This window comes from Myotis nattereri, assembly GCF_964212035.1.
Source record: "Myotis nattereri genome assembly, chromosome: 11".
NCBI lineage: Eukaryota > Metazoa > Chordata > Mammalia > Chiroptera > Vespertilionidae > Myotis > Myotis nattereri.
In genome coordinates this window covers 80,375,292-80,400,874 of record NC_138086.1, presented here as the reverse complement: position 1 = coordinate 80,400,874, position 25,583 = coordinate 80,375,292, and the positions used below count along the sequence as shown (strand labels likewise).

Genomic DNA, 25,583 nt, shown 5'->3' with positions numbered 1-25,583 from the left:
CTGTCCTGTAAGTCTGAGTCCTGGGATACTGTCCTTGAAAGCATCAAGGCTTACTACATCCCCCTCTTCCACATCCCCCCCCACCCCCCCACTTCATCAGGAGGCGAACAAAACCAGTGAGAACACGGTTCTGATGAAAATGTCCCTGAGTGCGACAGCAGAGATGACCTGCCCTCCAGGCCGCCGCCTAAGGCTTCCTTCTTTACTCTTCACCTCGGCCCTGCGAGCTGTGAATGCGCATGGTCAGGGGCAGGCTGGGTTCCATGGGATGAAGGGAGACAGCATTGTGCTCTACTTATAGAGGGAAGCGGAACTACCTATGCCTGCGAAGAGCATATTAATGGGGAATTAATGGTGCAGAATCTGATCTGTTCTGTCCGTACACGCTAAGATGTTTCTTTCACCAGGAAAAAGATAAAGAACAGGCCTCTTTCTCTGAGCATCAAATTCTACGTCGTCTGGGGTCATGAGCAGACGCGTGTTAGCGCTTTCTGCGGGAGGATTGTGTTACAGCCACTGATGACTCAGGATGAATGGGCAGTCTCTTCCTTCTCCACTTTTCATTAGCTTTTTATGTAACTTCCTCCTCTAATTCCCCCTTTACTGAGATTCTTCTTATGCAGAGCATGTCTGACGGCCACGTCCATTTCGCTCTCTCTTGTTGAACTACATGGCACGGATGGATTGATGAGTGTATGACTGACATCCAGCACTCCATTCGCTCAGGTGCACAGAATCTCTGACTTAGCTCTGCCTTTGTCACGTCGACGGTTCTGCACACTTTCTACCGGTAACAGAGCTACGTGTGCAGTTCTTCTTTCTCCCCTTCAGGCCATGTGATCCCCGATGGCAAGGCCTACCTTGTTTTTGACTTTGTATACTTCTGCATCTACAACACACACACTGCACAGAGCATCCGGTTCATGCAAATCCCTGCAAAGCCCTAGATGGTTTGGCTCAGTGGACAGGGTGTCGACCTGTGGAATGAAGGGTCCCAGGTTCATTTCCAGTCAAGGGCACATGCCCGGGTTGCGGGCTCGATCCCCCATAGGGGGCGTGCAGGAGGCAGCTGATCCATGATTTTCTCTCATCATTGTTGTTTCTCTCTCTCTCTCCCTTCCTCTCTGAAATCAATAAAAATATATTTTTAAAAATTCTGCATGAACTAAGTCTCAGTTCTATCAATAGCTCTTACGATTTGCCCTGTTAAAAACTGGAAAGGCGAGAGAATAGGGTCAGATGGGATCCATCCTGTTGATCTATCCATACTCCCTCCCTTGGATTAAGAGACCCTACAAGTCGTCCATTGCTGTGGTTCTCCACCAATTTCCTAACTCTACATGCCTGATTAAAATCACCCACAGGTGCAACTAGCGCAGACGCGGATATGTTATTCTTGCCTCACGAACCCTGGGATATGCATGCTGTGGGCTCCCTGGTGTCAACCCACCTTCACCTTACTCTGTTGATATGTGGAAAATGCAGTCAAAGGATGTTAATATAAGTGAATTCTCTCATAGACAAACCAGGAAATCTTATCACAAGTGCAAGTAACTTCTCTAACATCAGCCAGCCAGAAGCAGGAGTGAAGATTTACACCCACTAAAGCCTGTCTCTGAGCCACGACCCTGGAAAGGTGGCCCATGCCCAGGAAGTTGGTCTGGTCGAACCGCTTCCCTCACGTGGGTGCGTGCTTCCAGAGCTTCCAGAAGTGGGTCATGAACTGGCTGCTACTAATTCCAGAGCTCCCAGACGTCCCTCCCCCGCCACGGACATCAGCTGTAGGGCTGCGCACAGCTAGCTATGCCGTGGGTTACTAATAGGCAACAGTCTCCCTATTAATTCCTTTGTAGTGGTAATTGCGATGAGCCGATACAAAGTATTTTCTTTTCTAATTGGCTCTTACTGGTGAATAGCAGCTTGTTACATAACAGAAAATTGTGTGAAATAACCACAATTACAATTCTGAGGGCTTTCTTTAAAAACAACACCAACACACCACAAATCTAAGCGTTCGGATAAAAACACCAACAGAACGTAGAGCCTCTAGCCTCGCCTGGGAAGCGTTTAGGTTTCAGTTACGGGAAAACAGGAACCGGGACAGCAGGCTTTTCCTTCCCTTTAAAACCAAACACTTAAAAGCTGGGCTGTGCTGGCCCAGGCAATGCCTAGAGGACAGGCTCCAATGGACCCCTTCCCCCTGTGTGACTGGGGACAGACAGCGTTCTCCCATCAGCTCTGACCCCACCACCTCCCCGACAGCTCCCCGGGGAAGGCCCCAGCACAGAGCAGATGCAGTCACCACCGAACCAGCCCAAGTGCCACCACAGCTGGCACTGTCCCAGGAGACGCGACGCGTAACAGTATTTCATACGGGACTTGGCACCAGCTACTGCTCAAGGAATGTGAGCGCCCCCAGCATCATCGTAGTAACACCTTCTTTCTGACATCTCCGAATTGCCTACAAGCAGGTTCTGCTCCCTTTCACAGGAAAACTAAAGGAGGAGGCCCCTCAGACCGCACACCAAACCCACCGGACTAGTTTCTAGGACTCTCTCTCTTCATGACACCCTCTGGCCTGTACCTCGCCAGGCCCCCCAACTGGATGACCCCCAGAGCTCCCTGCTGACTCAGCTGGCGCGCATGCCTGCATGTGGGGAGCCGGGCTCGGGTGTGCGGGGCAGCACAGGGTGGGGGTGGGGGTAACGGGATAGAGACCATGTAAAGAGGCTTTCCCAGCACACAGTTGCAATTCTAGCGCCCAGAGCCGGCAGACAGTCAGTCTGACACCCCCAGATTCCCTGAATGCCCGCAGCCCGTGCAGTTATCCCCACACATTCCGGAGCCTCCCCTGGGCTACCCCACCCTTGACATTGCTCCCCAAGTGCAGAGTCGAGAGCAGGCGGTTTTGGAGTCCATCGGGTTATCTTCACATGGAAGGCAGCTAGTATTTATCCGGGCCCCGCTTTGAGACTTTCACCGTCAGTCACTCTGCAACGTAGGTATTTCATCTCCATTTCCACACGTCAGCAGCACGTGCAATGTACTTATGCAACGCAGCTACTCAGTGTCAGAGCTGAAACTTAAATCATTTCTCCAGGACGAGGGTCTGCTCCTCTGTCCACCGTCCTGTCAAACAAACGCGCTTAAAAGAGCTGCATTATAAGTTCGTTGAATAAACTTCAAACCGGCCTGACCCCTGAGCTGCTGCAGTTGACTGTGCTCAGCTCTGATAAGCACCGGTGGATACAAGTACCACAAAGCTTGCCCCCAGCAAGCGCACTGCCTACGGGTGGCCACAGCTGCCAAGCAAACCTAGTCTGAGATGTCAGTGTGACCAGGGAGATCTGGGCCGGGAAGCAGGGCGGCTGGAGGTGGGACTGGAAGAGTCAGACCTTAAATGCACACCCAGAGCGTGGCCCTCGTTCTCCAGCACGAAAGTCACCCCGAAGATGTGGAGCCACGGATACATGTTCATGTCTATCAGTTTCTCATTTCTATCCACTAGCCATTTAAACATTGGTCATGGATGGATGAGGATACGGGGAAAATCTCATGTATTCCTGGTGGGAAGGCACACTGATACCTTTCAAGAGAAAGATCTGACATCTACCAAAATTTTTAACATGTGTCACCTTTGGCCCAGCAATTTGTTAAGAAATATACCCCCAGTGGCCACAGATATGTATATAAAGCTATCTCGTTACCTCATTACTAAAGCCCCACTATACACACACGCACAGGAGAACGGCCGGGCTCAGGGACGGCACACCCACTCTATATGGAGCACAGTGGGTGCAGGCCTTTAAAAGGGGCGCTGAATTAAATAACTTTATCCCTGCACCGCTCAGAAAAAACCTTATGATTAAACCTCAGTTAAATCGGGGAAACAGTAACAAAATAAAACCCTCAACAGGAGTTGAGAAACAAATTGAAGCCCAAAGCAATGTCATCATAAAAGGATCACTTGCTGTGCTAAATTGCCTACCAGGGCTAAGAGGATAGTAATGGTTAAGGGTCTCCGGAACACCTGGGTGTGTGTGGGGGGGGGGGGGGAGGGCGGGGAGGGCGCCAAGCGGGTGGTGGGGGAGGGCAGGGGGTGGACCAAAGGTGAAGGACGGGGCTGCAGCTTTCAACGTCTGGGCATCGGTCTCTGCGGCGGACCCGACAACGTGAGCGTCGGCCAGAGCCACCGCGGCTGGGACCTTCCGAACCCCCTTCCCGGCGTGCGGAGACCCCCTTCCTTTCTCCTTCCCCGCGGACCCCGCTGGGCTCCACCTCGAATCTAACCGCCGGACCGACCGCGAGCGACCGGGGAGGCGGAGGGACACCCGCCCGCTCCCGAGGCCGCTCCCGCCAGCAGCTGGGCACACCTGTGGGCTGGGCAGCAGGGACCAGCCTGCAACTGGAAACCAGCCGGCAGCGCAAACTTCTCTCCCGAGGCCTCACCGAGCGAAGGGAGGCGGGGCCCGGGAGCCGGCGAAGAAGAGGAGCTGCCGAACCCAGAGGGTGACTGCCCGCGAGCGGACCCGAGTGGACCCGCACCCGCTCGGCAGAACGCAGAGCCGGGGCCCTGCGCGCCCCCGGCGGCCCGGGAGGCCGTGCCACCCCCTCCCTACACAGCCCGCACCACCCGCCGCCCGGGATCCACGCGCACCGCTGGGCCCCGCCCTTGGCCCCCTCCCGCCCATGTGGCTTCAGAGCCGGCCGGCTCCCGGGGTCCGTCCGGCCAGCGGCATCCTGGCCCACGAGAAAGGCGCAGCCCCCCCGCGCCTCGGGGCACCGGGCTCACCCTCGTTACTGACAGCCCTGGCTCCGCCGTGACCGCCGTCACCGTCTTCCCCGCCTCCGAGCACAGCCCCCGGGGCCCTGGGAGCCGCCATTACGCCGCCGACTGGGACAGGGAGGGCCGAGGGGCGGGACGGACGGGAACCAATGCCAGAGCGACTGGAAGCGCACTCCCCGTCCACGTGACGTTTCCTCCACGCCCACGTCGTGCCGTCACTCTCTGGACCAATAGAACGTGGCGAGCGGAACCTAACCCCCGCCCCTAATAGTTCAGACCACGCCCCCTTCCGGAATGGCGCGGCCCCGAACTACACTTCCCAGTGTGCCTCGGGGCAGGGAGGGCCGGAGCAGGCGCCGGCGGGCGGAGGTGCGCCCGAGAGTGCCCCGGCGTGTTCGCTTAGTTCAGTGAATCAGAACAATGACTGCGCCGCCGGGTCGCCGCGAGCGCGTCCGACTGTGAGCGGCCGCCGCCGGCACAGCGGCAGGCGGCGCAGCCTGGGCCGCGCGGCGTCAACGCCGGGCTCGGGAGCCTGCAGCGCGCCCCAGCGCCCGCAGCGCACTCCTCGGCGGCTGTGCATTGTGAGCCGGAGCCGGAGCCGGAGCCGGAGCGGGGCCGCGGGGAGGACGCAGCCCGAGCGCCCGGGAGCCCTGTCCAGTCATGTGGATACCTACGGAGCACGAGAAATACGGCGTGGGTGAGTCTCTGCGGGGCCAGCTTGCATGCCCACGGGCCGAGCGGGTGCGCGTTCCGCGTCCTTGCCCCCGCGCCCCTCGCGCTCTGCCGGCTGCAAATGCCTCTCCCCGGCTTGCATCGCGCTGCGGGCTCGCGCTGCGGGGAGCCGGCCTCGGGGCGTGGAGTGCGCGCCGGCGTCTTGCCCCGCACCGCCCTAGGGCGCTCGGACTCCCGGGCGGGCCGGGGGCAGCGCGCGGCCAGCCGCCCGCTGCGGGCTCTGCGTGCGGAGTTGGAGAGGCGACGGGGCGCGAGTGTCAAGTTGGAGGAGAGCGGTGGACGGCGTTCCTCTGCTTCCTTCCCCTTCTCCCACCGCGGTGTGGGCCGTGACGACATCCCAGATTGGAGAGAGACGGAACCGCGGCGCCCGCCGAGAGGACACCCCCAACAGAGGGAGGCGCGAACCTCCGCTCTGGCTGCGGGCCACGTCCCGGGAGCGCGGAGTGTGGCCCCGCGCCGTGGAGCCCAGTGACAGCCCGAGCCGGGCCGGAGCCTTCTGCTCCCTCCTCCCTCCCGACGCGGGGTTCAGAGGACTGTGTCCTAGGGGCGGAGGCGCCGGTCCTGTCACCATCTGCGCGGCCCGCCCGTTGCTCTTCGGAGGGGAACGGGTGTCGGGGCGATGTTTTTACTTCGGGGCGCCCTGCGGCGGGGCGAGCGCGGCGGGGGCGGCAATGGAGGGTGGGCGGCTGGGGAGCGATGCTGGGGTCCCGGCTCGGGAAGCCTGGCTCTCGGGAGCCCGGGTCCCGCTTTGAGGACCGGCGCTCGCTGGGCACGGAGCCGGGGAGCGCGCGCGGTTCCGTGCAAAGGTGAACAACAAAGGACATCAGTGCTGACGGATGGGCGCCGGCGTCTCCCTGCCTTTCCCTCCTCCCATGGCGGGCCCGGCACAGTTCCCGTTTCTGTGGCTCGATTTCAGCGGGGTCGCCCCTTGGCAGTTACTCCCCGTAAGATTGTAACGATCGGCGAGCCAGGCTCTCCCAGGAGCCTGCAGCAGCCCCGGGCGATGAGCCCAGCCCGGAGGCTTCCCCGGGAGAAAGCGTTATGGATTTATCGCTCCTAATGCCCCCTCCTGCCGAGGGCTGGGCACACTTTTTCTTTTAAATTGGGGACAGACCTAGTGATTTAGAAGATGTGGAGGTATGTGCGCGGGTGCTAAATCCCTTTGCCTGTAATTTAAACAAATCTGGGAAGTCTTCCCAGGGAGTGGTATTTTTTTCCAACTTGCGGAGGAATAGGGGTCCCCGAGTCCTGGGAGAGGACCGTCGGTGGAGCACAGTCATTTCCGATGTTTCCGTGAGCTGCCATCTGGACCGTGGTTGTTAGCGAGACAATAGTTTGGGCCCCACCTCTGGGAAGGGGTGCCCGCTTCCCCTCTCTTCAAAGTGGAAGGAGGAGGAGCTGGTGGGTAACTCCCTCTCCCCACCTTTTTGGGGGTAGGTTAACCCTTGCCAGGAGAAGACAATTCCTTTGCTGAGCTGGGGAGGAACCCAGGCCCCCCTGTCCCTGGCTTTGACATCCCCACCCAGCAGTCTGGAGGCCGTCCCAGATGCTGCTTCCTTCCAAGAGTTAAATGAGACTCCTGACGGCCGGGATTGATTCTCCTCATTTCCGTCCGTGCCAGGTCACAGCTGGGGAGCTGGTGTTGATTAGCTCTGCCCGGGCCTTTCCCTGCGAGCCGTGGGCAGAGGCTGGACACGCACCCTGGGACGTCCTGGACCACAAGCTGGATGTTATCAGTCAGGCTTCTGGGGCTGCAGCGGGCGCCTGGCTCCTGGGTGGCTGTGATTTGGTCCTGGAGGGGCAGGCGGTGGCCTGGGGAGCACTTGCTTGGGACGCGGAGGCAGAGTGAGGCGAGAGGTGAGAGCAGAGAGGAGTCTGCTGGTTTATACAGCGTCATGCTTTCATCATTAATTTTTGTGCATTTGGCCTATGGAATGTTTAGCTGCTCGTTAGGAGCCATCTGTTAGGCGTGTGTGTGGTGTGTGGGGTGAGAATTTTGCTGGGATGCTTCTGCGTGGACTAGTTCTCACCGTTGAGTCCTATTTGTAGCTGCCTACACCTCAGGTTGTTCAGTTTTTTTTTTGGAAACCTTGGTTGGTGCCTGGGCTTTTCTCATCTAGTTTTTATAAACATTAAAGAAAAGATATTTTCTGGGCACCGATCTTTGGCTGATACCAGGTGTAGGAGTAACTCAGTTTCCTCATTCTCTGAAATAAATCAGTCTCTGTAACCTGGAATACCTGACCTTTCAATGCACATTGTATATTTCCACAATGATACTTTTTATTTACCATCAATTATGCATGAGATCATTATGTGGTAATTATATGTCTTTATGGATAATGTTTCAGTTTACAGCCACATACTATCAACATGGATAAAATTACTTACATCCTATCAGGGATTAAAATTCCTTTTTAAAAACATCCTTACCCAATGATATGTTCTTACTGCTTTCAGAGGAGGAAGGGAGAGGGAGAGAGAAACATTGATGTGAGAGATCGTCTGGTTGCGTTTCGTACACACCTAACCGGGGATTGAACCTGCAACCTGGGCATGTGCCCTGACGGAATTGGACCCGCCACCCTTCAGTGCATGGGAGGATGCGCCAACCAACTGAGCCACCCTGGCCAGGGTGAAATCCCTTGTCAGACCTGATGTGTGGGCACTGTCTTCTCACTTAACTGATGAATGGTCTTTAAACGTGCATTTAGTTATGTACTGAGTGTTCTGATTCCAGGGCATTAGAAAGGAACAGGATGAAGCTGCAGTCCTGAGGGGTAGGGAGCCTGATCTCTTTAAAAACATGGTAGCAGACACAATGGTAGGTGTGCCGCGCTCACCTGAGATGGGGGGGGAGGGGCGGGCGGTGAAGGATTCAAGAAGACAGACAAGAGAATAAAGCTGGGGCCGGGTGGGACGCTGCTCTCGGATGGAGAGACAGTGCCACAGCCTGCAAGCCGAGTCTATTTTATAGCCAGATTCCAGGAGGCAAAGTAAAGGCTGTTGACAATGTTCTCGCGGGTTTCGAATCTACTCAGTTACATGCACCTGAACTCGACCAAGCTTTGTTCTGGCAGCACTTGCTGCACCTCCCACAGCCTATATCACTCAGCCACCTGGGACCTCTGGTTCGTACCATAAGGTCAAGCTCACAGTGTAGCCTTTGGCTGTAATTGTGCTGGGAGTGCTTTGCCTCCAAGCTGGGACTTGCACGTGGCTTTTCCACGAGAGGATGTGCCTTCTCATTAGTCTGAGGCTTGAACCTGCCCAGCCGCCGTAGCCGCTCCCCACAGATAGGCATATTGTATCTGGGGAGATTCTGGTCGGTCGTGGCCCTAGTCTAGACAATACTGTCCGCTGTGTGCCCTTAGGTAAGTCACTTACCCCTTCTGGGTCCAGTGATAGCCAAGGCCCTTCCCAGTCCTGATTCGGTAGCCCTCTTCCAAACAAACACGCGTTTTCGTTAGAAAAGCATCCGTGTTGTGGAGGTCGCTATGAGAAAGACACTTTGGCTGGGACACACCCACCTGCTTTTGACTAAGAGGAGAGATAAGCAAAAGCTACCTGGCCAGATGCCAAAACCCAGGTGGCTAGTTCCTTCAGTCTCATCCTCTCCAGCAGGAACCCCATGTGCAGTGACTAAGGCGCTTTCGCTCGCCGCCCGCCCCCTCACAGATTTGTGCATGATCACTGCCTGCCTCCTGCATGCCTGCATCTGTCACCCCCTCTCCCTGCCCAAAGCTGGGTGGGTGTTCGTCCCAGAGAAAGCGAAGGCCACGGCAGACGCCTGCGCTGTTCGCTCACTCGCTCAGCGGGCGTCCGTGCGCACTTCGCCAGGTGAGCCGACGGGAGCTGTGCTCCTGCGGGCCTGGGAGGGCTCCGCAGGGGGGTGTGGGCTGGACCCATCTGTGCCCAACGCCAGGCGCTTTCCGCCGAAAAGGATGCACAACAAGCTGACCTGAAGGGGACACGTGCCATCTTAAAACTGGAGTCTTTTCGCCCTGGTACCACTGAGTCCTCCGAAGTATTCCCCGGCTCCCTGTGGAAACCTCTGCTTCAGAGCCCCTCCTGGTCTGGGAGGAGGTATTTCTACGGGATCTTTAAATATATATTTTATTGAATTTTTACAGAGAGGAAGGGAGAGGGATAGAGAGTTAGAAACATCGATGAGAGAGAAACATCGATCAGCTGCCTCCTGCACATCTCCCACTGGGGATGTGCCCGCAACCAAGGTACATGCCCTTGACCGGAATCGAACCTGGGACCCTTCAGTATGCAGGCCGACGCTCTGTCCACTGAGCCAAACCGGTCAGGGCTCTACGGGATCTTTAGACCGTCTTCTCCTTCGAGGGGCACGCGAGTGGCCACGTGCGTGGGAGAGGGATGAGGGCGTGTATCATTTCCCTAGCTGTGTACCATCTGTGTCGGAGAACACGCGTCAGTCAGCAGTCATGTGCTGCTGGGAGTGTGGGCACAGGATGAGGAGCTGTGAGGGGAAGAGCAGGAGGGTGCATGTTTCTGAGTAAAGTGCCATCGAAGGGCTGGGTGGACGGGGTGGCCACTGACAGGTGTGGCCAGGCCTCCCGTGGCCATGGCCTCCACACAGGTTTCCCTGTCCTCGTCCTTCTCGGTGATGGTTCTTTCACGAGGTCCCCACAGTAACCCAGAAACGCCGCCTCTGCAGTCTAGTCTCGGTCCTCCCCCCTCCCCCCTGCCTGCCCCCCCTCCCCCCACCGGCTGTATCTCAGGCACCACAAAAGGGGGTTGTAAACATTTCAGGCAACCTGAGCTGTTCCTGCGTCTCGCTCCCTCCAGGAGATCACAGTTGCAGACGGTCTCTCATACGTTATGTCCCAGTCGCTAGCAGGGCGCTTTCGGCTGTGAGCATCGGTGGCAGAAAAACCTTCAAACCTAAGGAAACGCAGCCCAGATGCTGTGACTGTGAAATGCTCGCAGTGTTCCATGTCTGCCCACTGCGGTAGAGTGATCATGTCTGTTTAAAAGACGAGGAACAACTTCCCAGGGGCCAAGCGGCCTCCTCTGGGTCATGGCTTAGGATCGCGTTAGGCTGTCATTCGTAACAGGAAAGACATTTAATTTCCTGACCTGATATGCACACAGACACCGCCAGCACCCCTGTGCCCCCCATAAGGGAAACAGTGCCTGTTCATACTCTGTGTGATGCTTTCATAAACACAAACACAAAAACAAAAACGCTCATCATGAACTTTCCTGAGTGATTCACTCATGGGTCCTGACCCTCAGTTTGCAAAGCTGTGCTCCGGGTCCCCTGTTTGTGGTGCAGGAGGGACCGGAACTCAGACCCTCTGGGCTTCTAGTCAGATTCAATCACAGCATCAGTTTTTTCCCCCCAACAGTCAGATCGTTGCGTTTGCTGCGACTTAGAATTTAATAAACATCCTTTTCCCCCTTCGGGGTAGGCCAAAGCCCAGCTTTTTGCTCACTGTTTCTAATTAAAGATGCAGCAGCTATGAAAGGCCATCACATACACTGTCGCTGTCCTTTGAAGGGCACGTGGGCTTCCTCCTGGGATTTTAAAAAAAATATATTGTTATTGATCGCAGAGAGGGAGAGAGAGGGAAACATCAGTGATGAGAATCAGTGATTGGCCGTCTCCCTCATGCCCCCTACTGGGGATGGAGCCAGCAACCTGGGCCTGTGCCCGGGAATCGAACCTCGACCTCCTGGTTCATAGATGGACACTCAACTACTGAGCCACGCCAGCCGGGTCTCCTAGCATCTCGTGACGAGGGGAGGAAGGCATTGGCTGTCTTCTGGGTTCTGGCTTGGACAACAGGGTTCATACAGGTGCTGCTTTCAGAAGAGGCACTTTCGTAGGCGGCAGGTTTGTGGTGGGAGGTAAGAGCTCTGTGTGGTCACCTGGCGTTGGCCGGGCCAGTCAGACACCCACGTGGCTGTACCCAGGGGGAACCAGCCCCGAGCGAGGTTCTGGATTGAAGAGCATCATTCGGTTTATGTGCGATGACCGAAGTGATCAGCCTAGATCAGACTTCATTAATTGTGTTGACTTCGATGATGTGGTCTGCTCGTCCAGCCTCAGATTTAAAGCGACAGGCCCTAAATGCCCAAAGAGCAGTCACTGAAGCGCTTTCGTAGGACGGGTAGCGGGGTCTCTCCGGGAAGAAAGATGAGCTCCCCTGGAGAGTGGGCAGTGAGCCCCGCGTCATGGCCCTCTCTTGCTTCGCATGAAGGCATCGCCTGGCGACGGCATCCCTTATTTCTGTTTCTGTGACGGTTCTCTCACAGGCAGATCTGAGGCCAAGGAGTGCAGCTGGGGAGGTTTCCCTAGCAGGGTGCTGGAAAACACACAGGTTATACCTCAGTACGCAGGGTTTATACATTCCACGAGCAGCATAGAAACATGTCCACACACCCGCAAGCGGGGCAATGCTCAGATACCCAACGCAGTGTATTGTGCACACAGACATTGGGTGTGTGTGTGTGGGGGGGGGGGGGTGTAAATACGTGCAATACCTCTTAGGAGCCACGGGGCCAGTTTTAGAATTCTTAAAGCTATAGCCTGCACGCCTGAAAATCATGTGACGTGGGATAAGGGGTTTCCCCTTAAGCTGGCCTGAGGGCTAGCCTCCTAACGTTCTCCTGAAGCATCAGTGCAGGCGCACGCAGAGGCAGACGCCGATCCTGTTAGAAATTAAGTCGGGCCCAGCTGGTGTGGCTCAGTGTTGAGCATCGACCTGTGAGCCAGGAGGTCACAGTTCGATTCCCAGTCAGGGCACAGGCCCGGGTTGCAAGCTCGATCCCCAGTGGGGGACGTGCAGGAGGCAGCCGAGCCATGATTCTCTCTCATCATTGATGTTTCTATCTCTCTCTCCCTCTCCCTTCCTCTCTGAAATCAATAAAAAAAAATATATATATATTTTTTTAAAAATGAAGTGGACCAGAAAGCCTGTGGACAGACCTCGGTGGGCGTTCTGCACGGTGGGGCTGATTGAGAAAGTCTGCTCTCCGTCCCCAAGCAGAGACCTGGAAGGGAGACCCCCCCCCCCCGCCCCCCGCTCCTCCTCCACCCCCTGCTTAGAGGCCAGACCATTCACCTGTGAGCCTGTCCAGCCCTGCCTGCAGCACTGGGGGTCCCTCCCATGGCCCCCCCTCCCCTCCCCGCTCTGCGTTTCCGTTGAGAGGTGACACTGCCAGGGACAACTGGGGCAGGAAGCTGGGCGGGTGGGTGGAGGGGAGTCCAGGAGGATGTCACTCGGTCTTTGAGACGTGTCCTGTGGTCTCAGTAAGCACAGCGAGGCTGTGGCTGCCTCGACGCATGGCGGTGACGGAGCGCGGTGGCCATGGGCATGTTGCGAGGCGTCTCTTGGTGACAGGGAGGAAGTGGTGGGGCAGGAGGTGATCTCATCTCGATGGCCAGGAACCAGGGCACAGAACTGGGAACTTGGCTTGCGGCCCTGCCCATCCCCCAACCTGGGGAGGGAGACCGGTAGGTGGGATGAGCCACGCCCTTCCTTTCCCCATCCAGCACCAGCACCAGCGGCAGGGCGGGCGGCCCAGGCCGTCCCAGCTCAGCCCACGGCGGCCCCGCAGGAGAAGGCGCCTGCGTCAGGGGGGCCCCTGAGCTCCTCCTGGTCCAGGCACTTTCTCCTTCTGCAGGGCTGCCCTGGCCGTGCGGCTCAGTGGGTAGAGCGCTGGCCTGTGGACTGAAGGGTCCCAGGTTTGATTCTGGTCAGTTGCCTCCCTAGGTCGCGGACTCCCAGCCCTGGTCGGGGGCATGCGGGAGGCAACCAGCCGGTGTTTCTCTCTGTCTCTCCCTGTCCCTTCCACTCTCTCTAAAAAAATCAATGGAAAAATGTCCTTGGGTGAGGGTTAAAAAGGAAGAGTGGCTGTTTGTCTGCCCGGAGGGTTGGGAGTGGGGAGTTATGACATTCACATGGAGGCTTCGGGGCACCCCAATATCACAAGTGTGATTGCTCTCCACCCCATTCCTGTCCCCGGGGAGCATTCCAGAAAGGGAAGTTCAGATAGGAACTCTGCAAATCTTCCTTGAATTTGACAGCCACTCCTTCCCCATGTGGCGAGCCGGTTTTTTTAAACCAAGCCATTATCGTTTCGTTTTATGAGAGCACTCCTTGGGCCTCAACCTAGACACACCTCCCCGAAATCTTGAAGCAGAAACGTGGAGGTCTGCTTCTGTGTCCTTCCCTCCCACATGGCAGAGCCCTGCCCGCTGTGGGTGACGAGCGGGGGGCGTGTTTGGGAACACGGACACACATGCGTGTGAGACAGCTAGCCATGGCCTGAGCTGGGTCCCAGGGAAGCGTGGCTGACTGTCCCGGGCGGGGAGGGAGCCTGTGGCCAGTCCTCCGAGGGGTCCATGTTGCCGGGGGCGTCTGGAGTGCCCTGATTAGCAACGGGAATGACTGCATTTTTGCAAAGTTGCTCACGCTGCCTTAGGTCGGCGGTTGTCCACCTGCGCCCAAGCCGCAGGGATCGTTAAGGTGAGCCACGCCTGCCGCAGAGGCCGGCCCGTTCCCTCAGGTTGTCAACTGGAACATGACGCCAGCCAGCAGGGTGACAGCCGCCTGGTGTGAATGGATCCAAATCATGCCTGTATGTTGGGTCAGATCGGCCAAAAGGAATGTCCTTTGGCTGTGCCGTGGGATTTTAGGCGTCAGTTTATGTGCCACGAGGTGAGAAAGGTGGAAAGCCGCCGCCTTACGTCATCAATCACGTGGGTGCTGTCAGAGGAACTACCAAGCGGTCCTGCGATGGTCCCTGCCTCCCGGCCGCCGTCACTCAGCTCCAGCCTGGGGATGGCATGGGCCGCCGAGGTCACCTTAAAGCAGGTGCATGGCAACTTGGTCCGAGGCCTCTTGGGTGAACTTTGGCTTAGATGTTAAAGGCCACGCCTCTGAGGATAAAAAAGTAATATTTAGGGGAACTCCACCCCCCCACGTTCTATCCTTATCCTGATAGCGGGTGGTCCATCCGTCTCAGAGTGTCATATGGATGCTCTCCTCAGTGGTCAGTGTGAAGGCGCATCCCAGGACACGGTGATGAAAACACGCGTGTGAGGTGATCGGTATTGGTGCCTCTGCTGTGAGTGTATGAAGCACTGGGCTAGCGTGGTGGGCACACACAGAGGTGTGGAACTGGGTCCCTGGGAGGATGAAGTGAGAAATGGCTCCTCGTTGTGTCTCACTTTTCCCCAGGGGAAGTGTTTGTGTTTCGTTAAAACTGACGCCCTGGGCGAGGCAGCGCATGAACCCATGACAGAGAAATCGTGTGGAAGGTCAGGCGAAGTTCCCCCCACCCCCCAGGCTGAAGGGGAAGGTGAGGGCTTGGCATGGGCCTTGCCGGAGGAGGAACAGCCCCGGAGGGCGTGCCCCCGTCCTGAACAGCTGGAGCTCGGACAAAAGCATAGAAGCTTCATTCTCAGGTCCTCCCCACAGCAGTGAGGCGCAGCTGCGTGTCCAGTGTGAACGGAGTGGATCTGTGCTTTAAATAGCCGGGCCCTTCCTCTTCCCCGCCAGTTTCCACCTCTTCCACCCCCGCCCTGGACCGTGGTGCGTCTCAGACAATGGCGTGTCTTCTTGTGGCTTCCTCCTGAGCTTGGGCAGAGGAGGGGAGGCGGATTTTGCAGTGGTGTTCTCCTTCAAGAGATGTTGGGAGCGACAGATAACAGCCATTGCGTATGTGTGAGTGACCCCATCATCTGGGACCTCCCTCCACATCCAGATGGTCACGCTGGCAGACCGCACTGCTCTCCTGTCCTCCCTGTTATTCCGCAGAAACAGCCGGGCCCTGGCTGGTGTGGCTCAGTGAATAGAGCTCGGCCTGCAGACAGAGGGTCCCGGGTTCAATTCTGGTCAAGGGCCCATGCCCGGTTTGCAGGCTCTATCCCCAGTCAGGGGCATGCAGGAGGCAGCCGATCAATGATTCTCTTTCATCATTAATGCTTTTCTCTCTCTCCCTCTCCCTTCCTCTCTGAAATCAATAAAAATATATTAAAAAAAAAAAGAAAAGAAAAGAATCAGCAGTGCCAATGGCAATGGTGGGGGAAGAAGGAAGATTATTTCTTAGTGTGTCATCATCTGGACATTTATTTGGGCAGCTGTACATTTTAAGTAAGATTTAAAAGAAAGGGGCAACTGACCAATGCTAGTCTGATGGCTGGCTTTACAAATACGTTTCCCCCCCAGGCATCAGTATTCACTGCTTTCAGCAAAGAGAAAGCCCAGCCGGCATGGCAGCCCTGGTCGAACTCCCAGTTGAACTCCCGGTCGAGGGGACAATTTACATATTAGCCTTTTATTATATAGGATGATGAATATCCAGTCGCCCTCGCTCGGCAGAAAGAAGGCCCCGCCCCTGAAATGGCCACTGCAGGCCTGCCTTGCTTTAGAATAATAGTGAGCATTGATGAACCGCCACTGTCGGCGGCGGAACAGTGGGGTCAGGCCCCGCCTCGGCTCAGCGACCTCCATATTGAGTTCTGGCTAAGAAAGAACTCGGAGGCGAGACTCACACTGTGAGAGAACGTTTATTTAGAAAGTCACCGAGGTAGGAGAAGTGGGCCGCGGAAGAAATGGGCTCAGGAAACAAGTCACGGAGGAGAAAGAAGGGCCCTGGTCGCTCAGGAGAGAGAGAGGCCCCTGGAGCTGGGCCGTGGGACAGTGATGACTGGGAATGAGTATCCCTGCCACCCGCACCCAACCTCGCTGTTCCCGTGACCCAGGGCGACGTAGGTCACAAAAGGGTCACCTTACCCAGATCCTGATGGAAGATGGCATGTCAGGCCACTCACACCTGGATGCCCAACATCTGTGCAAGGATCTCCTCGAATAACGAACCCAAACAGCCCGGCCGGTGTGGCTCAGTGGTTGATCATCGATCTCTGCACCAGCAGGTCACAGTTCCATTCCCAGTCAGGGCACATGCCCAGGTTGTGGGCTCGATCCCCAGTGTGGGGTGTGCAGGAGGCAGCCGATCCATGATTCTCTCTCCTCATTGAGGTTTCTCTCTCCCCCTCTCTCCCCCTCTCTCCCCCTCTCCCCCCTCTCCCCCCTCTCCCCCCTTTTCCCCCTTTTCCCCCCTCCCCCCTCTCCCCCCTCCCCTCCCCTCCCCCCTCCCCTCCCCTCCCCCCTCCCCCCTCCCCCTCCCCCTCCCCCCTCCCCCCTCCCCCTCCCCCTCCCCCCTCCCCCTCCCCCTCTCCCTCTCCCTCTCTCTTCCTCTCTGACATCAATAAAAATATATTTAAAAGCATAAAACCCCAAACAACCCCCCACCAGCTTGGTGTTTATGGGATGTGCAGCCTCGCCCGGAACGCGGGGCCCTCGGCACAGAGACACTTGGCTCAGAGGAGGAGGTGCTCACTCGGGAGACAGCTCCGCACGCCCGCCGGTTCCCACAGCGTCACCGAGCAGGACTCGTGGTTAGCAGACTCTGGGGGTGGGTAAAAATGGCTGTAATTAAAACACAGTAATTGGCAGGTTTGCATAAAATACAGGTTTTTCTGTTTTGATTCTGGAAAAGCCAAACCAGGGTGTGCGTGCAGGCAGGAGATCTTCCCACTGCATTTTTCAGGGTCAACACATGAAGCCATCAGCAGGGCGGCCTGCGTCTTAGTGAGGGGAGCGTAACGAGAGGTCAGGCTCACGGGGCTGTGGTGGGAGGAGGACAGAGCTCGAACCCAGGGACATCTTAGACTCAGGCCCGAAGAGGACATTGTCGGGTCAAGGGAGAGCTTCCGATGGTGGTGAGGGGTCCCGGGGGGACATCAGGGAGTCTATGTCCAGATCGGAACTGTGATACCCTTTTTTAAAAAAATTCTTTATTGTTTAAAATATTACATACGTCTCCTTTTCCCCCCATTGACCTCTCCCCAGGCGCTCCCACCCCCAGCACATACCCTCACCCTCTGCTGTCTGTGACCACTGTGATACATAAAAAATATGTTTTATAGATTTTTAGAGAAAGAGGAAGGGAGAGGGATAGAGAGAGAGAAACATTGATGATGAGAAACATCATCAATCAGCTGCCTCCTGCACGCCACCCACAGGGGATCGAGCCCACAACCCAGGCAGGTGCTCCGACTGGGAATCGAACCCGTGGCCTCCTGGTTCCTGGCTCGATGCTCAGACACTGAGCAGCACCAGCCGCTTTAGCTTCTGTAGTCTCCTCTCCCACCTCTCTTTTCCCACTAGACCAGGGGTGGGGAACCTTTTTTTTGCCAAGTGCTATTTGAATATTTATAATATTATTCGAGGGCCATGCAAAATTACCAGCTTAAACATTATCCTGCTGTATTTGCTCAAACATTTAACTCACCCTAATGCCTTGGCAGGGCCCGACCAAATGATTTCATGGGCCTTATACGGCCCGCGGGCCGGACGTTCCCCACCCCTACTCTGGGCCATCTCCCACTCCACCAGAGAAGGGCCCGTCTCCCATACATCACTCGTCCCACTAGGGTGCCCTTCAGACGCCGGCGGGGGAACTCCTGGGCTCCACACAAAAGGGTGATGGAGATAGTGGGGTTGGTGTTGATGAAAATGAATGAGTCCAATGACAGGATAACAAATACCTTGCAAATCAGGTGGCATCCAATTCTTCATTTCCCACAGATTGAAAGAGGACTTAATTGAGTTGTCAGTTGATCATTAAAAATAATTTTGATGATCGAGCACCCTGAGATTGTTTTTGAAATATGTCCCAGAAGGAATTTAAACTATTGAGGAAAGTTATTACAACAAATTTAAATTTCCATGTAGTTATTTGTGTGAACAAGTCTTCTCAGCCTTTAGATTAATGTAGGGGGCGGGGCAGCGAGGAATAGAATTGGTGCCGACTTTCGTCTCATTTCAGCACCACTCATCTGTGAACTTAATGGGAAAAGAGGCTCATCCATCTCCTTAAGTGAAGTATTTCTAAAGCAACTGATGTTTATTTTTCACAATCATTTATAAAATATGTAATATTTATGTTTTTATCAATGGTATACAATTGGTAACTAATGTCAATCAATCCAGATTAAGCACTAGTGAGACCTATGGTCACAGGAAACTTAAAAATACACATTTAGCCCTTGCTGGTGTGGCTCAGTGGATAGAGCGTCGGCCTGGGGACTGAAGGGTCCCAGGTTTGATTCCCGTCAAGGGCATGTACCTTGGTTGCAGGCACATCCCCAGTAGGGGGTGTGCAGGAGGCAGCTGATTGATGCTTCTCTCTCATCGATGTTTCTAACTCTCTATCCCTTTCCCTTCCTCTTTGTAAAAAGTCAATAAAATTTATATATATATATAAAACCCCAACACATTTATATTTTTATGTTTGTAAACTTATAAAGGTCCTGGGATCATAAAATACCTTTATTTTTGTGTAAATTTTTACTTTTCTGTGACCATATTTACATTCACGTAATATTTTTCTATAAATTATCCATATATGTTTTTATACTTAATTTGCAGCGGTCGATGATAGAATGATGAATAAAACTTCCAAACAGAATAACCTTTTACAATGAGATGGAGTTCGGTGGGGATTCTGGAATGACGTTCAAAGAGAACGAGGAGCAGCTAAAGCTCCGGTGACGCAGGCGCTCTCCCGTCCGTGTTTGTGGGAGGTCACCAGGAGCGCTGGTGTTTCTGCTCAGGTGGATACGTTTTGGAGAATCGTGTTACCGTTTGCTTTTCCAGTGTCTTTATATGATACCTTGGAAGTAGATCCTGTTTAACTGTCCAGACTGGAGATGAAAGGGAGAAACAATAGTTGCCATGATTTTTCCAGTGGGCATGGGAGCAGAAACACGTTGGAAAATATGGAGATAAGCGACCAGGTACTTGGCCCCCTCCCCCCCCCCCCCCCCCCCCGGAATACACTGCAGACGTGACAAAGAGCCCTCCAGTCAGAGGCCTTGGCAGCCCTTCGGGGTCACGTGACAGGAGGGGCCGGGAGGACCATCTTCTATTGAAGGTGGTGGTGATGACTTAATTAAAATAGTGATGACTCTTCCTATTGTGGAAAGAGTTGCCTTCATTCCCTATAACCATGGTTCTTTTTTAAAAAAATATATTTTATTGATTTTTTACAGAGAGGAAGGGAGAGGGATAGAGAGTTAGAAACATCGATGAGAGAGAAATATCCATCAGCTGCCTCCTGCACACTCCCCACCGGGGATGTGCCCGCAACCAAGGCACATGCCCTTGACCAGAATCGAACCTGGGACCCTTCAGTCTGCAGGCCGACGCTCTATCCACTGAGCCAAACTGGTCAGGGCAACCATGGTTCTTTTTCATGTGTGTGTGTTCTGGGTGATGATGAAGGGAAGGTTGGGGTCCTTGGCTGGACAGAGGTGACAGTCAGCGAGCTTGTGCTTTGGTGTGAGGCGGCTCCCGCATGCCGTTCCCTCGGGGATGCTGGCAGCTGACCCCGAGGTGAGCAGGGTGTCGGATGAGCTTCTGAGCCGTGAAAGCCACTGGGAGTCAGCCGGTCAGGGTGGGCGGAGGCTGATGGTCCTGGCATGGTTCCCACCGTCCCTGGGGGGCCAGGCAGAGCGGAGCACAGGCAGAGAATGAGGAGGGGCTTGGTGCAGAGGAGGGGAGGGAGAAGAGGGAGGGCAAGAGAGGGAGGGAAGGGAGGGGAGGCCAGAAGCTTGCACAGGGAGGCCTGGGCGGGCCTGCTGAGGCATCGTGTGCGGCACCAGTGGGGCAGGCGCCTGCGTGCACGGGTACCCTCCTGCTCTCCACTGGGTCACTGCACAGGTGGACCTCATACTGCCTGGTCGCCCTTCTCAGGAGCCATTTTCCCTTGGAGTCACCAGGAAGGCACCTTGCTTGTGGGGCTCGCCGGGCCAGGGCCTGCCGGGGCATTTCCCAGCTTGCCCTCGGTAGCATCGACCTGGGGCGGGCTCCCAGGTGCGTGCAGCGTGTGCGCGGGCCTCTGGGAGCTGGCGGTTCTGAAATAGCGCCCAGGAATGAGCATTTGGGAAGGTAGCCGCTCTCCGAGGAACCCTGGGAAGTGGCTGCCTCTGAAGGAGCGTGTGGCCTGGAGTACCTCCGTGGCTGTTCATCTCCTTAGGAGATGGGGCCTCGGGCCAGGCCAAGAGGGCTGCTGCCCCAGCACAGCCCCCCCCCCCCCCCCTCGCAGAGTGGATGGGGAAAAGCCTAGTGCCCCAGGGACCGTCCGGAAGTGACAGATCCTGTTTCCAGAGGCGCATCATTGGGTGGAAACCTGGACAAGTCATAAGTTGGAGGTGGAGGGGGTGGCTCCTTGGCTGTTTCTTCTTCCCATAGTGCCCAGGCCGGCAGGCTCTGCGCAGGGTGTTTCCTGCCTGGGCTGCGGGAGGCAGGACATGCCTGAAACCTGGCGCTGAGTTCACCAGCCGGTGGCAGCGGGCCCGAGGGTGACAGTGGATTCTGGGTAATCATTGCTTGGCCTGCGGGCGGAGGACACACCAGGTGTCTTTGTGTCAGTGACGTGATGCATGTCCACGGCACCAGGCTTTCCTGAGGGGCTGGCAGGAGCGGCTATTGGGTTCCGATCTGAACCTGTGTCTTTGGGGCTCAGGCCCATCCCGGGTCCCATAGACCAACAGGCTGGCATTGCTCCCTGTACAGCTACAGGCCGAGAACAGGATTGAACACTTCATGTGGAAATGTGGAAATGCCACCCTCGCCGGGGTGGCGCAGTGGATAGAGCGTTGGCCTGCAGACTGAAGGGTCTCCGGTTCGATTCCTGGTCAGGGCGCATGCCCAGGTTGCGGGCTCAATCCCCATGGTGGGGCGTGCAGGAGGCAGCTGATCCATGATTCTCTCTCGTCATTGATGTTTCTATCTCCCTCTCCCTTCCCCTCTGAAATAAAAAATATACACATACTAAAAAAAGAAATGTGGAAATGCCAAAAATGTAAAGACAAAGGATCAAAATCTATCTATAACCCCACTCCTAGAAATAACCCTACTGCTGTTCTTGAAGTATTGCCTTAGTGTCTCTTCCCCTTTTTATTCACCTATTTGATGTGTTTTTCTAAGAACAGGTGATTACTCACCACTCCGTATTCTGTTTTTAATGGCAGATCGCGCGCTGGTGGGTTTGTGTCTCTTGCAGAAGATACACTGGAGCGTGAATGACTGTGATTGGGCGATAAGCGGAGTCTGGCTCTGGACGAGGCCGCCCGCCGGGTTCACCTCTGTGTCTGTCGCTGCGGCGAGTGTCTCGGCCCTGGCGTCCTCGCTGGGCTGGGGTTACCTGGCTCTGAGCTGAGAACAGGTGCTTCCGCGGGGCTCACTTTCCACGAAGGAGAATGGGCGGGGGTTTGCTCAGAACTTGCAGCGAGGCAGCAAAGGGCCCCTGCGAGAGAGGCTGGTGCTGGGCAAGGAGCCCGCGGCGAGAAGGGAAGGCCTCTGACTTTACTTTATTGGAAGCGTTCCTCTCATGTTTGTGGGCATTTCCTCTGGACAAATGAGTGCCAGTCTTTCAGACAGAAGACATGTCCCTAAATGGCTGCGGAGAAATCCAAAACGCACAGCTGGCATCTTTGCTTTACGCTTCCTCTGGGCAGTGTGACCGGCTGAGTCGTGTCCCCCCGACATTCCCATGTGGCAGCCCTAACCTCCAGCACCTTAGAGAAGCCATGACATTGAAACGGGGCCCTGAGGTGGCCCTGTTCCGTCTCACTGGTGTCCTTATGAGAAGGGGCAGTTTGGACACAGACGCCAGGGGTGTGCACACAGACAGCCGTGTGGGGACACAGCTAGCAGGCGGCCGTCTGTGAGCCCAGGACAGAGGCCTCGGAGGACACCAGCCCTGCTGATACCTTGACCTTGGACGTCCAGCCGCAGATCTGAGAGAAGAGATGTCTGTGGCGTGAGCCCCTCCCTCTGTGGGATTTTGTGTGGCTGCCCCAGCACACGACGGCGGCAGCAGAAACATCACTGGCAGATCTGGGATGTATTTTCCAACTATAATATGAAGGATGTGGCCATGTGGGTGGGAAGACATCACCTCGGGGGCAGGGGCGGGTGGGGGAGGGGAGTCCCTGGATGGGCGCAGGGTTTGGGGGGCTCTGGCTTCAGCCTTGGGGGGTTGGCATTGTGATCATTCCATCCCCATGTGCTGTAACTTCCATCTGTTTAACATGGCCTGGCCACCCACTGGTCAGATGTACATTGAAGGCACAGGAAGGAAGCGCTCCGTGTAGAAAGGGAACACGCTTGTTTCCGTGGGATTGTATGTAGGGAGCTAAACTGTGACCTGTCAGGGTTCCCTCTCACGGTCACCTCTCCACAGCTCTTCTCTCCAGTGGCTGAGGTGTCTGTGAAGCAGACCGTGGTGTGTTCCTTCGTCATTTCTTCACGGGGATAGGTTAGCTGTTTTCCCACTTACTGGGAACATTCGCGTCAGAAGTGAGCCGTCCCGCCTTGCGTGTGGTGGGAAAAGGCAGAAGCATGAGCCCGAGATCTCGGTGCTTAGAGGAGGGTCCCGCTGGGGGAAGTCTCCCTGACACTTAGAATTGGCAGTGTTCCCCGTTCCTGGGAGAGCACGGGGTGGCTGGGCAGTGGCAGTGGGTCCGATCTATGTTCATGTAACTTTAGCCCCCCATCCCCCCCCCCTTTTTTAAAATGCATGACTGTGGTTGCAGCGCAGAAGGTGAGTGGATCATTGTGCTGCAGAAAACACCCTTTTAAAGCTCAAGTCCCACGGCGGCTGAGTATGCGGTCTCGGAGCGGTAGCTGACCCTGTTTCCACGCATCTCAACATCCTGCAGTTATTTACGGGGGGCGTTGGGCTTCAAAGTTCCGGCTCTACGTTGCTTACGTGACTTAGGCACCTGGTCAGCTTTCTGGATAACTCAGCTCCCCCTTCAGCACCTGATTGAAAATACCTTTCAAGAAAACTTTGGTCGAATGTGTTAGGTAGCCTTCCTCTTGGACTTTTCTGGAGGTAGCGTGACCTCTGTCAGTCACTGAGGTCGTCGCTATGAAAGCCCTTCTTGTCCCGCCATGTAGTGAGGTCTCTGGAGCTGCCGAGATAAGCACCGCTTGCTCCCACCACACGCAGCCTGCATCTGAGGGCTGCGCGTGTTCCCGGCCTGTGGACTGCTCTCCCATCCTGTCATCAGACCGTCGCTTAGCATTTTCTTTGCTGAGTTTTAGCCGCCTCCCTCGCTGAACTCTGTCTGCTTTGCTTCTGGGGAGGGCGCTCACAGGGACGGAACTTGCAAGTCGGCGGCCTGAGAAGCTGCTTCAGGAGAAGGCGTGAGGGGAGCCTCGGTATCCCGCCGAGTCGCTCACCTGCTCCGGTGGATAGACCCTCTCCTGGGTGCCTGTCCCAGGTGAGCCCCAGCCAGCGCTGGCGTGGACCAGCTCCCTGCACGGGGGCCGCGGAGCTCAGGGGTCGTTTGTCCCCCTCCTCTCATCGGCGGTGACGTTTCTGCAGCTGAGAAATCAGTTTGCACTTCCCTCAGCCTCGCTCCACTTTGCATAGAGGCCAGAAGTCTCAGCAGAGGCCACCAGAGAAAGGTCCGGATGGTTCCCAGACGCGTCATCGAGACTCATGTCCCTTAGCTGTCAGCATAAGCTTTTTCAAAATTGTTTTCGCCCGGCTGGTGTGGCTCGGTGGTTGAGCGTCGACCTATGAACCAGGAGGTCAGGGTTTGGCGGGTGCGTGGGACGGGGAGGCAGAGAATGCTCAGGGGGCCTGGTTTTGTTCCCGCAGGAACAACTCATAAACGAGACCCTGGGACTGTGGCTCTGGGCCATTTGGCTGAAGGGACGTTTATCCACTAATGAACGCTTCTGTGGTTGAGCACTGTTGGAGATGTGCTGATAGGAACCTTGAAAATTATAAACCATTTCACCCAATTTTTCTCTACTCCCCTCTCCCCCACAACTATGCAGGGGGCTTCATTAATGTGCTGAGATTTTCAAACAGCTGTAATTATCCCAACTTACCATTCCAGGTGGCTCTGAGGACCTAAGAGAAGTTACTTTAAACATTTAATCTATTTTCAGTGATAGTGTCATTGTAGGAATTATTACAGCCCAATAAGCTCACATTTCTTTTTTTTCACTTTAAGGGTTTTAGCTGCACTGATAACACCTCATTCTCTTGAAAGAGATTGAGATTTGAATTTAAACTCAAACCCACTCTTAAAGGATTAGATTTGAAATCTGTGTCGTCAGTAACACGGTGTGGCCAACGTCACTGTCCACGTTTCCCCGAGAGGCTGTGTGTGTGTTTTAGTTGGTTTGGTTTTGTTTCCTTTGGTGGCATCGTTTCCCCAGCTAGACCATTGGTCACGTCGGCCATGCCTTTCAGTGTCCCAGGCTCCTGGCTCAGATGGGCTAGCGGACAGCGTGCTTAAGTTTAGCCAACCTTCTGGCCCTGTAAATACAGTTCCTCATGTTGTGACCCAACCATAAAATTATTTTCGTTGCTACTTCATAACTGTCATGTTGCTACTGTTACGAATTGTAATGTAAATATCTGATATGCAGAATGGTCTTAGGCGACCCCTGTGAAAGGGTCATTCTACCGCCAAAGCGGTCGCGACCCACAGGTTGAGAACCGCTGATAAGCTCTCACTTTCTTGGAGTCTTCTGGGTATGACAGGGAAAGAGAAAGCGGCCTCGCATGAGGTTTTCATCCTGAAAGCGAGAGGATGTGGCAGAAATGGCTGTTTCCTACCTCCCACGGGGAGGGGTGCTAGTGGGTGTGACAGGGCTCAGGTAACCAGGGGGGTCGGCCATGGCAGGGCGGGATCGAAGGCTTGGAACAGGATGAGGAATGTGAAGGCGGCCTCTTGGCTGCTTCTCCTCCTGTCACTTTAAGAAACGCAGGTGCTATGCAGATATCCAGGTGAGAGAATGGCGTAGTGGTTCTCAGAGAGAGTTGTTGTCCCGGGAAGGAATCGCTTTGTAGAGATGGAGTGGACACTGTCTACCTGCAGCCATAGAATGGCGCCCACGTGGACGCTCTGCGTAGGAAGACTGCGCATGACACCGGTCCTGCTGCTGTTGTGCTTAAAAAGGTAAGGATGGCTTTCCTCTTGAAC

The 25,583-nt window shown here is 55.5% G+C and overlaps 2 protein-coding genes across 3 annotated transcripts in view; one reads left to right on the top strand and one right to left on the bottom strand.

Annotated features, from left to right (window-relative positions):
* Positions 1-4,898, bottom strand: part of ZNF277 (zinc finger protein 277) — a 40,905-nt gene extending 36,007 nt beyond the window's left edge. The window contains exon 1 of the mRNA XM_081101669.1: positions 4,793-4,898. Within this exon, the coding sequence (XP_080957795.1) occupies positions 4,793-4,883 (91 nt within the window). The 5' untranslated portion in view covers positions 4,884-4,898. The remainder of the gene's footprint in view (positions 1-4,792) is intronic.
* Positions 4,899-5,122: 224 nt separating this feature from the next.
* The window catches only part of DOCK4 (dedicator of cytokinesis 4), a 194,095-nt gene continuing 173,634 nt past the window's right edge, over positions 5,123-25,583 (top strand). For both annotated transcript variants that reach the window (XM_081102275.1, XM_081102274.1), the window contains exon 1: positions 5,123-5,483. In XM_081102275.1, coding sequence (XP_080958401.1) covers positions 5,447-5,483 — 37 coding nt within the window. In that variant the 5' untranslated portion in view covers positions 5,123-5,446. The remainder of the gene's footprint in view (positions 5,484-25,583) is intronic.